Consider the following 13037-nt stretch of genomic DNA (forward strand, 5'->3'; position numbering starts at 1 on the left):
GTGCACTATCATTGCTCTATGAAGGACATTTTCCTTTGCTGTTTCACCTCTGATAAGGATAATTATCTGTAGCGCTCATAATTTATAGGGCACTTTAAAACGGCAGTATAGTTTGCATGTCTTTTTCATAAGGTTTCCATGGAGACAGGTCTACTATTTAACCTGCAGGCGGGATGTCAAAAAAAAGTTGTTTGTTTTTTTAACAGGAGCTTTATTGAAAACATGAAATTTAAAAAAAAAAAATTAAAAAAAAGTGGCAAGAAAAATGATCAGAACTCACAAGAATTTGCATAAATATATACCATCAAAGCTGATAACATATTTTAAAAGAAAAAAAAAATTGCAACATCTATAAATAAGCAGCAAAAGAAAAACAAATAAGGACAATGCAAAATGAGTAAAATACAATAAACATAGTGTGGCTTTTCTTTGTAGGTTTTTTCCCCGTTTTCTTTCTTTCTTTTTCCCCTCTTAAAAGCGATTTCATGTCCAAATGCATTAATGATGGTTGCCACCTAGAGGCTATTCATACAGCTTTACATTGTAGTCTTGATTTTCAACAATGGCAAAATGCACTGATTTTTAAGTCCAATTTATAATTCACCAAACAGAATCAATGCAGAAACAGCCTTAAGTGAGCAGTGTTATGGTCCATAATTCATTTTTTGCACAATGATGCAAAAAAAAAAAAAAAAAAAAAAAGCAGCTTATTTCCGTGGGATTATACAAGCTATTATGTCTCAAAGCGAAGGAGCCTTCAACTGCGGTGTGGCTCATGATTCAGGGCCTGATTGTTGCACAGTGAGACATCTGATGAGCAAGAAAAGGCCACAGATGCTTTCACTCTGCACTGCTAGCTTTAAAAACAGGCCTCTTACCTGTCAGAATGACACAAACAAAATGGAGAAAAGAAAAAAATCCTAACGTGTGGATGACATTATGACAGTGTTAAATATGCATGTTGTGAAAGCTGCAATGCATTTCTGCAGCGTAGTGTTATACAACCAAGTTCACTTTGCTCTAGTAAGGCCATGAAGTTATATAAACCATTAGGCTAAGTAAAATTTACACTCATATCACTATGTATACCCACACTAACAGTTCAGCAAACAGTTCTTTAGTATATAAAAACAAACAAAAACAATTCATAACATAGATGCAAATCAAATATTTACGTGTGTACTGAACAGTGAATTTCAACAGTTTCCCCTCTATAAAAATAGCTTAAAAATCTGATACATACATTAGTACAGTGTAGGGTTAAGTCAGTTTTTTTTTTGTATCTTTTACATCTGAGACAGTTTAATAACAGGCTGGTACATAAGTCCTCCGCTCTTCCTTCCCTCCTTTGACACTGCTATACACAGACTACAGGCTTTAAAAGACAGCCCAAGTCCCACTAAGGAGTGCTAAAGGGAGTGCGAAATGAATGGCATCTTCACCTCCTCCCTGCTCTAGACTAAGACTCCAGACTCCAGCTGTGTGCAGACAGTCTTTTCTGTACAGAGCTTCGCATGCACAGTGGTTGAGTAGTAGAGCAGGACTTGGTCCATAAGAGGAAAGAGTTTGACCGGCAATACAATACATGTGCTCCGTAGCAATGTCAGGATCACTGAAAAGGTGAAGAAAGGAGGACAAAAAAAATGTGCCGCATTTGGCAATCAGAGAATCTCTCTCACACAGGATAGAACATCTGAGAGGCGGAGACGTTAAACACATAAGCATTTAGTAACCGAAAGCCTACAGAACATACACCTAACCCACAGCTCGGTGTTTTCGCACACAGAAGGGTGCCGGGAACCGAGAAAGACCCAAAGAGAATCAAAGAACAGGATATTACTGTGAAAATACAACCAAAGGGCAGGAATCAATGAACAGATTGTCAAATTTCATGCTCTGAGACCATCATCAGCATCAACATCATTCAGGCCCTGTTAATTCACAAACATACACAGTAGGCAAAACAATATTGCACGCACACGAGTAAGTGCACAAGCATACAAACTCACAAACATGCCTCCCATTGCTCTCGGATGCAACTTATGGTGTAAGTGGTGAAACGCTTGTCCCCTGATGCCCAAGAACACAAACAAACAAAAGTAAAGAGAGAAAGGCAAACACAACAGAACACAAGCAGTGATATAAACCACCAACATTATAAGGACACTTGAAGAAAGATTGTATTGTTTGGATTAACTAAATGCAGTTTTGCTATGTACCGCAGTGTTTGCTGGTTATAGCTTTTCAAAGCATATAAAATAATAAGTATCTGTAGCTTATGACAAAAATAAATAACTCAAACCTCTTGCAGCAGTTGTAAAAAGGCCACTGAATGCTTGTGTGTGTGTGTGTGTGTTGTGTGTGTGAGAGTGAGAGAGAAATGCAAACTTAACAGCACAGGTAAGAACTAGCCATTAAAGTCTTTAGCCTTAAACCGTCATGCATACATTACCATATAAAAAGACATAAGTGCAGCCTCAAATTGTTGTTCTTTTTCCCCTTCTAACTTCCAGTCATGCCATTGTAAAGATTTAACTGAATGCATACGGTGGCGGCATCACAGGTTACAGTGCAGCTTCCTCTTGGTAAGTCAGTTCACCTGGAAGAACAGCTGTAAAAGCCCATTTCAGACATGTTGGACCATGTTGGCTTCCTGGTGACATTTCTGTAAAAGTCAAGCCAATAACATTTACCCATCACACTTCAAACACCAGTCTAAATGTAATCGCATAGGGACATAGACATGTTTGTGAGCTGCTGCAGCCCAAAAACATCCCAACAGCATGAATATGAATAAAACATGAATACAGGTGACATTTTAGCTCACCAAATCCATTTGTAATCTGCAATAAGATTAGGATTATAACAATGCTCTGTGTTGCATTTTTCCATATTCCCAATCCATCGTACCGTGAGAAACGCCAACAGAAAAGTGACCCCTGTTTGAACGACAGAACGCCATCACTTAAACAGACCGATGAAGCCAGCGAGGTTACATCACCCATGTCTGAAAAGGGCTCAACAGGCCGATCACCAGGGTAGTGATAAAAGCAGTCTAAAATATAACAGTGCCTCAATCCTGCAACGTGTTGGATTTCAATGGCAGGTGCTGTTAAATGATGGCAAGGAGTTAAGTACAAGTTTCACCTTTCTCACTGCAGCTACGCTAAATATGGAAATAGCACAAACATTCCTTTGGAGTGAATAATTTAAGAGATTTTTCCTGACAACGGCAGATTATGAAAGACTCTCTCTCGTAGAGCAAGAAAGGCTTTACATTTTGGAACACGAGCCATAGCCTGTGTTTTTCCCCCCCAAACGGAATAACGGCCCAAACTCTAACTGACACCCTGTACAGCTGATGTGTACGCTAATACTTTATATTAAGTTGCCCTGAAGTGGGTGGCTTTTTAAGGTACTGTGACGTTAACTTGATTCGGTGTCAAATTACCAAAGAGCAACTCAGTTTAAAGTACCCGACAAGCGATCTTAGTGTTACACAAAAGGACACTTGATTAGCTAAATCCATCCTGTTAAAGCATCAAAACCACAACTGCCCTGTCAACATCTCCGGCAAACCCAAATGAATAATAAACACTTCTAGCAGACAGTAACACTGAACTTTGTTGGAAAGGAGTCTCAGCCCCCCAAAAGGGACAGTCATGTAAGGTTTCCTAGCGTGCTTAAACATTTGTTTTGGGGAGTAGTACACATAATTTTAAGCTGTGTAAAGACAAAGTGTCACATTGTCAGAACTCCCTCACTCATTCTCCTCCTCCTCTGTGAAGCTCTATGAGGCTTTAGCTTTCCTTGCCCGTGGTGAGGTTTTATCTTCAGATTTGACAACTCCATTGGCAGCTCCACCTAACAAGACGAAGTAAGTGAAAGAGTCCCGGTCAATTTGATTTCACACTGGCATATTCATCAGCGACCATCACAGAGCAGTAAAGAATCCCAACAATAAAGAGTGCACACTCACCCCTTGTGAGTTCCCTTTTGTGAGGCTTGCTCTTTGGGCTGGCCGCCTTCTTCTTTGAGGCTTGGTTCTGGCTGTGCTCTCGCCACTTCTTCAACTGGAAATTAATGAATTTCCACATCATCCAGGCCTGTGTCAGGCAGATAGCTGCCAGACAAGTCATCCTGAGGGGCAGATGTTGTTAATTTAAGTTTATTGCCGTCTGTATTTTGGCTAGGTGCAATACGCTTCAGATCCCAGCTGGGCCTACCTTATGGTGAGCACATTGAAGTTGCCTTCAGCTAGGGAAAAGCCCTGGTTTTCTGTTCGGGGCAGGCCAAAACCGAATGTCAGAACCGAGAGTGTGAGGGTGAGGAGGCGGGCGATGACAAAAAGTAGCGCCCACAGAGTAAAACTGCAAAGAAAAAAAAAAAGAAAAAAAAAAAAAAAAAAAAAAATAGGCATTAGGTCGTTACCACCCACAAAGTAGTAAATCCTAAATTCAGCACAGAAGCCATACCCTTTTTGCTTGTTCTCATCACTGAAGTAGAAGAGGCGTGAAGCATGGAACAGAAGCTCCACCAGGTAGTGAGGGACCAGCAACACGAGGCCCAGTCGGTGAAGGCTGTATGGGCAGGACACAGAGAAGGGCAGCAGAGCAATGACAGTAATGAGGGTATGATTAAAAAAAAAAAAAAAAGTCACCTACAGATAGCACCTACATAGCTTTCTATAAGAACATGCCTTTTTCATCAGTTCCTCATATTACTTTATTTTTGGATCAATAGTTTTGAAGGAGATGAACAAAGTGAAAAGACTGCAGTTTAAAAGATCTCTTTAAAATATTAAACCTTGTGACTGCAATCCCCTTTGCAGGGGTGAAGAATAAAAGTGTAAAAATGATCAGAGAAAATACTATGGCTGAGTGTAAAGGTTGATAACTGAACAACTATGCACAGTACGTAACTCAAAGAACTTAAAAAACTATGTGACACAGAGCAGTGGATCACTGTAAGATAGGAAGTTAATGTTCTTTATTGGATAATAATGTACTAATTTTACTGTTATGCACTCGAGTGCAACCGCAAATAAAGAACTAACTGATAATTAATTAACTGGTTGACCTTTGTGAGTAACATGCATGCTTCTTCTATATTTCTTCCTCGGGATAAAACTGTTATTGCACTCACTTTAAGACATAGGCACCGGTGATGTGGACAACATAAAGGCAAATGTAATAAAGCTGGCGCGGGATGTCTTCCTGTAAACAATAAAACAGATGAGAGTTTGTTAGCATCAGCAGATAACCATAAAGCAAACAGTTTTCTGTAAAAAAAAAAAAAAAAAAAAAAAAAAAAAAAGGAAGAAGGGGGAAAAAAAAAAAAAGGGAAAGACATCCTTACCTTCCGTACTTTTTGAAAGTACAGCTCAGGAAGTGCGTGGAGCCAATACGCAATTTGGCAAATGTAGAAGAACTTGACCTGAAAACTAAACAAAGGACAGGTTGTGTAGAGGACAAGAAAACCTTTCAGCACGGAGTCAACAGCAGTAGGGCACGCAGATAATTAATTAGGCATTACATCACATTCCCTAACTCAGACTGAAAAACTGAGAAATGTAATAAGTTGTGAGTTTGTCACATTTTATACCCATTAGGAACAATTATAACTACGCCCTTAAAAATGTATGCAAGTCCAATGCTTCTCTCACATGTGAATTGCTGTTTTACCAGTTGGACACAGACAGACAGCAAAGACTTCAGTAGCAGGATTGGAAAACATTTGAAGAAAAAGGTTAAATTCAGCATTTTGAGCATGATGATGTTGTCTTCCTCACATTTCCTCCTGGGGGAACCCAAGTTGTTCCCAAGCCAGACGTGATACAGTCATGTGAAAGGAAAGTTAACCAAGTATAACCTTACTGCTTCTGCAGGAATTAAGAGGGCGAGGAGCAATCACATAATGCTAATCAAATAAACTTAAATTAACTTATTATCACAAACGTGGACACCTCTAGAAATGTTTGGACAGTTGGCTGGTCTGGAACATTCAGCTATACGTTAATGCATGTGTTAAAACTCCATATTACTGTAAGTATTTATGGTAAAGGTGCTTCTACAAGCTTCTGGATCATAGTGTGTACTTACTTTCTCCCCATGACTGCATATAGCCCTATAAAAACCTTTTCATATGACTGAAAGTCAGATAATGATAATGAGCAGGTTCTGGTTTCCTCCCAGTTGAACATGTTCAGAAAACGTACAACGGGGCACTCAGGAGGCATCCTAACCAGATCCCCGAACCACCTCAACTGTCTCCTTTCGATGTCAGGAGGAGGAGTGGTTGGACTCTAAGCTTCCTCTAGATGTCTGAGATCCTCACCCTAGCTGTAAGGCTAAGCCCAGCTACCCTACAGGAAATTCAATTTGGCCGCTCGTATTTGCAACCTTACACTTTTGATGGTGAACCAGTACTCGTGGCGATGTTTTCCATTTAGGATTTCATCTACATTTCAACCCTTTCTTAGGTGGAGCCAGTCCACCTCATGCTCCACCTTCCTTGTGGAAGATGAATAAGACAAGTACAATACTTGATTAATTTTTCATATTATTAAAACAAAAAGGCTGAAAAGTCTCAATGAAAATATCTCATGAAGGTACGTTCTTCTTTAGATTAATCATTCAGCTTTAAATAATGAGTCTATAGTATGTGGAGGAGTGTATAACTACTTACACCATGCGAGTATGTGGGTAACCCTCCCATAAGAAAGTAGGATTTGTTGCAAAGTCCTCCTGCGTGAGAAAGAGAGACACTGCATGAGATGAGGTCTAATGCAGGCTGAGACAATGCACCTCTTGGTTTCTGATGCTGGTACCGCTGTTAGGATGCTGCAGCCCCAGATGAAGGAGAACAGATAGAACGCTGCGAGCTGCCCGGACTCATTGAACTTGCTGTGCTTGGTTTTTGACAGGTGCAACCTCCTGTTCATTTTCTGAAATAAAAGTAAAAACAGACAACCTAATGAACACAATGCCACAGACCTAAGTGTTAAATTAAAAAACAAAATTGGGCTGACACTTTTTAACTCTACCTGGTAAAGACAGGAGTCAGAGTGGGGTGACAAAGTCCCTGCTTCATAAACTTTAAGAGCATTAGGAGTGGTTCTGCTGACAGTCAGGATGAACTGGAGAAACTCTGTGATTTTAAAACCCATTTAAAAATCATGGGCTATTGTTTTAAGAGGTATGAAAATTGCGATTCTATCCTTTAAGAGTAAAGGACCAGAAAAATTTACCCTTCTGTTATATCTGTTACATGTTGTCCAAAAGAGATTTTGAGGTAAAAATACATCTAACAACATTCTTTTCTCCTGCTGAGAACGATTATCAAAGCCATAAGCTGTCAGGAGAAACATGAGCGTTGTTTCAGTCACTGTGCTTTAATGAACGCACAAGCAAGGACGGAAGGATGGAATTTGATCACCAACAAAAAGAATAGGGACATAACGGAGGCGACACATGTGGCAGTGGAGACTCTGCTACGTTGATCCTTTTGAAATGAAACTCTAAAGACCATTGTAAAGTACTGTACGCACGGGTTCCTTCCGCCATTGTGATTTGCTTTAAAAGGGCATGTACACAAGCTGTTAAAGGGGAGACCGAGTTATTGTTAAGCACAGTTCTGGTTTTATTTACGACATCAAAAACAAGCCCGTTTTAAAAGAGGGAGAAAAAAGGTCAGGCATCAAGCCGATGTACTCACGTCGAGAATATATTCTTGTATCAAGGCATGAAGGATGACTCCAATAAGAAGGTAAAAAAACACAGTGGCCACGTCTTTAGGGCCATACTGGTAAAGGTTGACTGGGTCGCTTTTCTCATCTGCAAAGAGGACAAGAAAAGAAAAACAAGAAAAAACATAAATAAGGTGAAGCACTTAAAACCTACAAAGAAGTGTTTCATTTTATTCAGGTAATTTCAGGCTTAACCCTGGTTTTTCAGTACCACACAGGTGGAACACTTCTTACCGGGAAGTGAACCAGCTATGAAGCTAACCTGTTATGGAGCAGGTCAAGTTTCAGTTTAGAGATCAACAGGTATGAAATCACCACCTACTGACTAATGAATTCTCCAGAATGTACTGACTCTGTTCCTGGAAGACGCCTTTGACCTATGTGCTCAGATAGCAGGAGAGTCTAAAGTTTTTTTAACAGCATCTGAAGTCTTTGTGTTTCCCTGAAGCGCATCAGTTTCCGCTCTCAGAGGTAATTTTTTTTGCTCATTGGTGTCAAAAAAAGTAAAACAATTTCATTGTTCTATAAGCATCAACATAAGATCCTAAAATGGAAAAGAACTGATACCAAATTTGCACGTTGCCTAAGCAAAAATCTAAAAACAGAATTCAAATGTATTCATTACACGCAGACTGTTAAACACCATCAAGGCCACAGCTGAAAGAACAAAACTAAAACTCTCTTTTAAACATCATTTTTAACAAAATACTCAATTATAATCCATCGGGTTCTTACCTGTCTTAATGACAGAGCTGTTATATTGATACGCGTGTTAAATTATACAGTCGTTATTCCAGCTTTCTTTCCTGGCTTTGAATGGGCCAAACTTTATTAATAGCGCAGCTGCTTTCTAGTTTTACTGACCAAAGTGCTGATAACACACTTTTACAATGTGAGTCTACAGCGCTTTTCTTCTCACACACTGCTGTTTTTTTTCCCCCCCAGTGTGCATTTTGTGTTCAACCTCTAGTTTCATCTTTCTTTAGAGTGTAAATAAATAAAAGTTTTTGCCAGAACACTTATAAACAGCTGTGATTGGTCAGATGCTGCCAACGTGTGACTGTGCAGGGGAAACCCTGGGTTAACTTAGAGAGTTGATAACTAGCTTTGTGGGACTGCTTAGCCTGGCTTCCAGCGTTAAGCTGAGTTAACCCAGATAACAGAAATGTATCCTGGGTATGTTGAACTCACTTTGTAGCACAGGCCTCAGAACAGTGAAAGGGTGCAATAATAGACAGAATAATATAGGCTCACCAAGAACTTGAGTTACGTTGTACTGAACTGTGATGAACATGATGGCAAACTTTGCTGTGACCTGTAATGACAAGAAAACACTTTGATTATTGATGAATTCATTGGGATGCAATGCAGTAAACTTTACCTCAATCAGAGGTTCACAACTGAATCGCACCAATGCATCTAGCTCACAGTTTTGTTATCAGCAGTGAAAAATGAAGAAATGTGAGGAGTGAGTGCTGCAGAGCAGCTACAGCATGTGGAATTCCACTTATTCTCATAATTGGGGTCTAGAGACCTCCAGGAGCTGCCTGCAGGGGCTCCCAGGGGTCTTCACCACCACTGGCACAATGACTCAGTATAGGTGCATCAGGGAAATTCAGCTAAGATGTTTTTAATTAATAAATCATAAAATTCAATATATTCACACAGAGTATTAAAAAAAAAGTTGATTTGGAAAGTGGAGAGACATTTCCCGTCTGGAAGCAGGGTTTGGGTGTGGACATGTTTGATGAAGGAAATCCATCTTAGTCCTTTCAAATATGGCTAGGTACTAGTCAGCTGTGGCGAATCAAAAGGCTGGTAATCAAATGTGTGGCACGCAGGCAGATATTTCCTGACCATCCTGTTGTCAAAAGCCAGAGAGAGGAAGTGCATTAGTCTAGAGTGGTAGTAAGATGACCTGTTAGCTGTGCCAATGGGCCTCCTTACCATCTTCTTTGGCAATCAGTTAGACACATGAGAAGGTAAGGAGAAAGACACGCTAGCGCCCTGTCACTGGAGTGCTGCTGTCATCCCAGCTAGCGAGAGTTAGCATCAGCTAACATAAATCGACTAAGTACAACAGCTCGTCCAGTCACACTGTACCTCAAACATCAGGCCAAGGAGGATGATCATGGCCAGGCACGACACCATATCGGCGTGATTCTGGATCACAAACTCGTGGCTCAGCACCGGTGGGCTCTTGTTCTTCTTGCGGAAACCCATGGCTCACCGACTCTGCCTGGCTCCGGGCTGCTGTCACTGAGTCTAAGCGGGGTTGGAGCTAGCTTCCCCTGCTGCACTGCTGCTGGCCTCAACAGACGGATGCTCGCTCGCTCTGCTCTGGGACGATCCCTCCGCCGTAGTCCGCAAGCACAGTGAACCGCTGCTCGTGTGTTTAGTAGCAGACATGAAGACGCATCGCACCGAGCCAAACACCACAGCACAACACCCACTTTATTCCTGCTGCCCGCTGAAGTCAGATGACGGGCCCTCCCACTTCGAAACCCCATTCATGAACCGCCCAGTGTCATTGACGTAGAAGGAGAACCCGGGCCCGTGGTGCCTTCACGTTCCCCACGTAAGCGCGCTCCAGGTTTCAGGAAATGCAGGCAGAGAGTTGCTAAATCACCACGTATGGTGATGCATTAAAGACTTACTGTTATTTTAAATGATTGGCGTGTTTGAAAATTATACTGTCTACCAAAATAGCAGCTGGTGATGACTAGTTACACTCCCGGAAGCCAGCAGGGGGTGTGACCAGATTTTTTTTAAGTCAAAGTAGGCCAAAGAATATGTTCCTGTGGACAATTTGACAAATGGTTGCAGAAAACTTTCACACAGTCATTGTGTGGGGCACGTTGTCGGGTTATCTGACAAAATAAATAGGTACAAATTATGCAGGATAGGGATTAAATGCATATTTCTAACTTCTTGAGGGCATAAGTGGAAGCAACAGTGTGCTTTATGGTTTGTGATGATTTTTGTACACTTTTGTTTTGCAGTAAGCGTTAAAGCTATCATCTTCGAGTTTCAATAGGGATGCATACCATGTCATCCTACTCTCTCAATATGTGTATGCAGTTTCAAACGGAGCTGGATACTTACTTTTGAATCATGTAATCATATACAATCAATTATATTCAATCTCTTTCAAGCATTCAACTCTGTCTCAATCATGCTTGGAACTCAGAGTCACAGGGGGATTTTTTTTATTGTTATGTGCCTAACATTATATTTAAAGAAATCCGAATTATTGTGATGCTGTGGAACCCCAAGTAAAAAGCATCTCATTCTGCATTTGCATCTTTAACATATGAAACAATCTGCTGAGTTAAAACCTCTGCACACCTTCAAATGACTGCTAGTCACAGATACAGCAGACACATTTCCTATATGCTGACCTAAATTGTGTCCTATAACTGCACTTATTGTTTGGTGTCCACTATTTTATGTAAACACCAGTAAATTTACATTGTGAATATTGTTTAAATTACAGTTATTTAAAAAAAATTAAATAAATTCCTCTTTTCAAACTGTAGTTGAGGATATGTAAATGTAAAACGCTTTAATATGGTGATGATATGTTATCATATTATATGAATTAATTCATAAGATGATTTATTAAGTAAATAATCCACTATATAAAGGAGTAATGTTGTGGTGAGGACAAATATATTTTAAATACATTTCTTACTTAAATCAAGCTTAAATCATTTTAAGTTTTAAATAGAAATTGTCGGAGAGACCGGAAGTTAAATTTGGTAAACGATGGTATAATCTGAAAAAGGTCAACTAGAGGTAAAGTCGCTTGCCAGGTAGTAAGTCTTTTGATTCTGTATTTAATGTTAAGAATATATTGTTTGTAATTATAATATAATTTCTTCTAATTTCAGAGGGATAATTTTGTGTCAGAGGTTAGCAAACATGTTAACACATGGTCGCTTACATTTGTGACAGCTAACCGTCGACAATTAATTTTAACCTTCATTGATTTTTATTTTTTAATTTAGTTTTTATCGGCGGTGTTATTCGTCTAAAGAAGCAAGTCCCTATATATACACAATTCTATTCGTTTTTTGTTCAAATCCAGGCGCTGTGTGTTTAACACTAACGTGTTTAGACTTGTTAGCTAACTTCCCAACAATTTAAACAGAATTCCACGTTCATTTTATCTCCTTGCATCAGGCACCAGAGGGCAGTATGAGACAGACCGGAGAGAACTGCACGTAGCCGTTCGAGTACAACGTGTGTACAAAAGATATAATGTTTAGTTCAGGTCATTTTCTCTAATTTGGGTGAAATTTCTAAACGGCGATGTGTTTCATCAGCGCCCGGCTAGCTCAGTCGGTAGAGCATGAGACTCTTAATCTCAGGGTCGTGGGTTCGAGCCCCACGTTGGGCGGAAGTCTTTTTTTTCCTTCTGTGTGCTTCACTTCCCCAAATCACAAGAGCACAGGCCTCCATTGTGCTTACACGGAAATCAGAGACAAGTTGATCCGCCGCGAGTCTGCTCTGCTTTATAACTAATCAAAAATTACTTGGCCATAGTTTGTGCAAGTCTTGGTTGTCTTTTCAAATTCATCACCCTACTTTACAATGTTTGAAATGTAAATTAGCCTTACTTGGAGGAGAAAAATGTTGCTGAAAAAAGCCCCCAAAGTGGTTAAAGGAAGTTCAAAAAAGATAATTGAGGTGTAATTTTTAGTGCTTGTAATACCGATAAGCAACATATGGCAATATTTATATATCAGGACATATTTTATGTTTAATTTAATGAAGTCCTATGCATTGAACACATTTTTCTAGTATTCAAATACTGCTTTGAATTCTACATAAGAGTATATAAAAATAGACTTTTCATCACATCAAATTAAAGCCTTACAAATGACCCAAGATCAGACTCAACAAATGAGATAAAGCAAAAAGGAACGTGCATGTGTTCCTCAGAATGAATTGTTATATTGTATTGCCTAATAATCTATATATTTTACTCTTTATCTGGTCATAGATGGGTCTGCTGAAAGTCAGACGGGACCACATCTGGTAACTGATCAAGCTTATCAGGTAATCACTCGTACACAGTATTTTTGCATATGGTTTGTTTAACTGGCCATTATTCATATATACATAATAAAAAGCGAGGGTTAGCTTCTTTAGGATTAAATACAAGTATATCATTTCTTATATAATTTTTTATGGTGTTCTGTTTTTTGATGGCTGAAATGTCCGAATAGAATAACAGCTTTAGCCTCTCTTTTCTTTGGAATAAGCCAAGAGGGAGGAGTTTAAA

At 39.6% G+C, this 13037-nt stretch overlaps 1 protein-coding gene and 1 non-coding gene across 2 annotated transcripts; one reads left to right on the forward strand and one right to left on the reverse strand.

The window, feature by feature from the left end:
• Positions 1 to 209: 209 nt before the first annotated feature.
• LOC146645392 (translocating chain-associated membrane protein 1-like 1) lies at positions 210 to 10249 on the reverse strand. Its single transcript, XM_085393995.1, has 11 exons — positions 9851 to 10249; positions 9002 to 9062; positions 7717 to 7835; positions 6830 to 6946; positions 6688 to 6746; positions 5359 to 5443; positions 5146 to 5216; positions 4476 to 4580; positions 4227 to 4370; positions 3980 to 4140; positions 210 to 3864 (listed from the first exon to the last, which is right to left on the reverse strand). The coding sequence occupies exons 1-11, from the start codon at positions 9968 to 9970 to the stop codon at positions 3791 to 3793; spliced, it is 1116 nt and encodes a 371-aa protein (XP_085250121.1). The 5' UTR covers positions 9971 to 10249; the 3' UTR covers positions 210 to 3790.
• A 1827-nt stretch (positions 10250 to 12076) lies between these two features.
• Positions 12077 to 12149, forward strand: trnak-cuu (transfer RNA lysine (anticodon CUU)). The gene has a single exon. It is a non-coding gene; the product is annotated as a tRNA-Lys (tRNA).
• The last annotated feature ends 888 nt before the right edge of the window (positions 12150 to 13037 follow it).

The sequence above is a fragment of the Rhamphochromis longiceps genome, linkage group LG20 (assembly GCF_057381845.1).
Source record: "Rhamphochromis longiceps isolate RC_006_pf linkage group LG20, R_longiceps_female_GT1.1, whole genome shotgun sequence".
Taxonomy (NCBI): Eukaryota; Metazoa; Chordata; class Actinopteri; order Cichliformes; family Cichlidae; genus Rhamphochromis; species Rhamphochromis longiceps.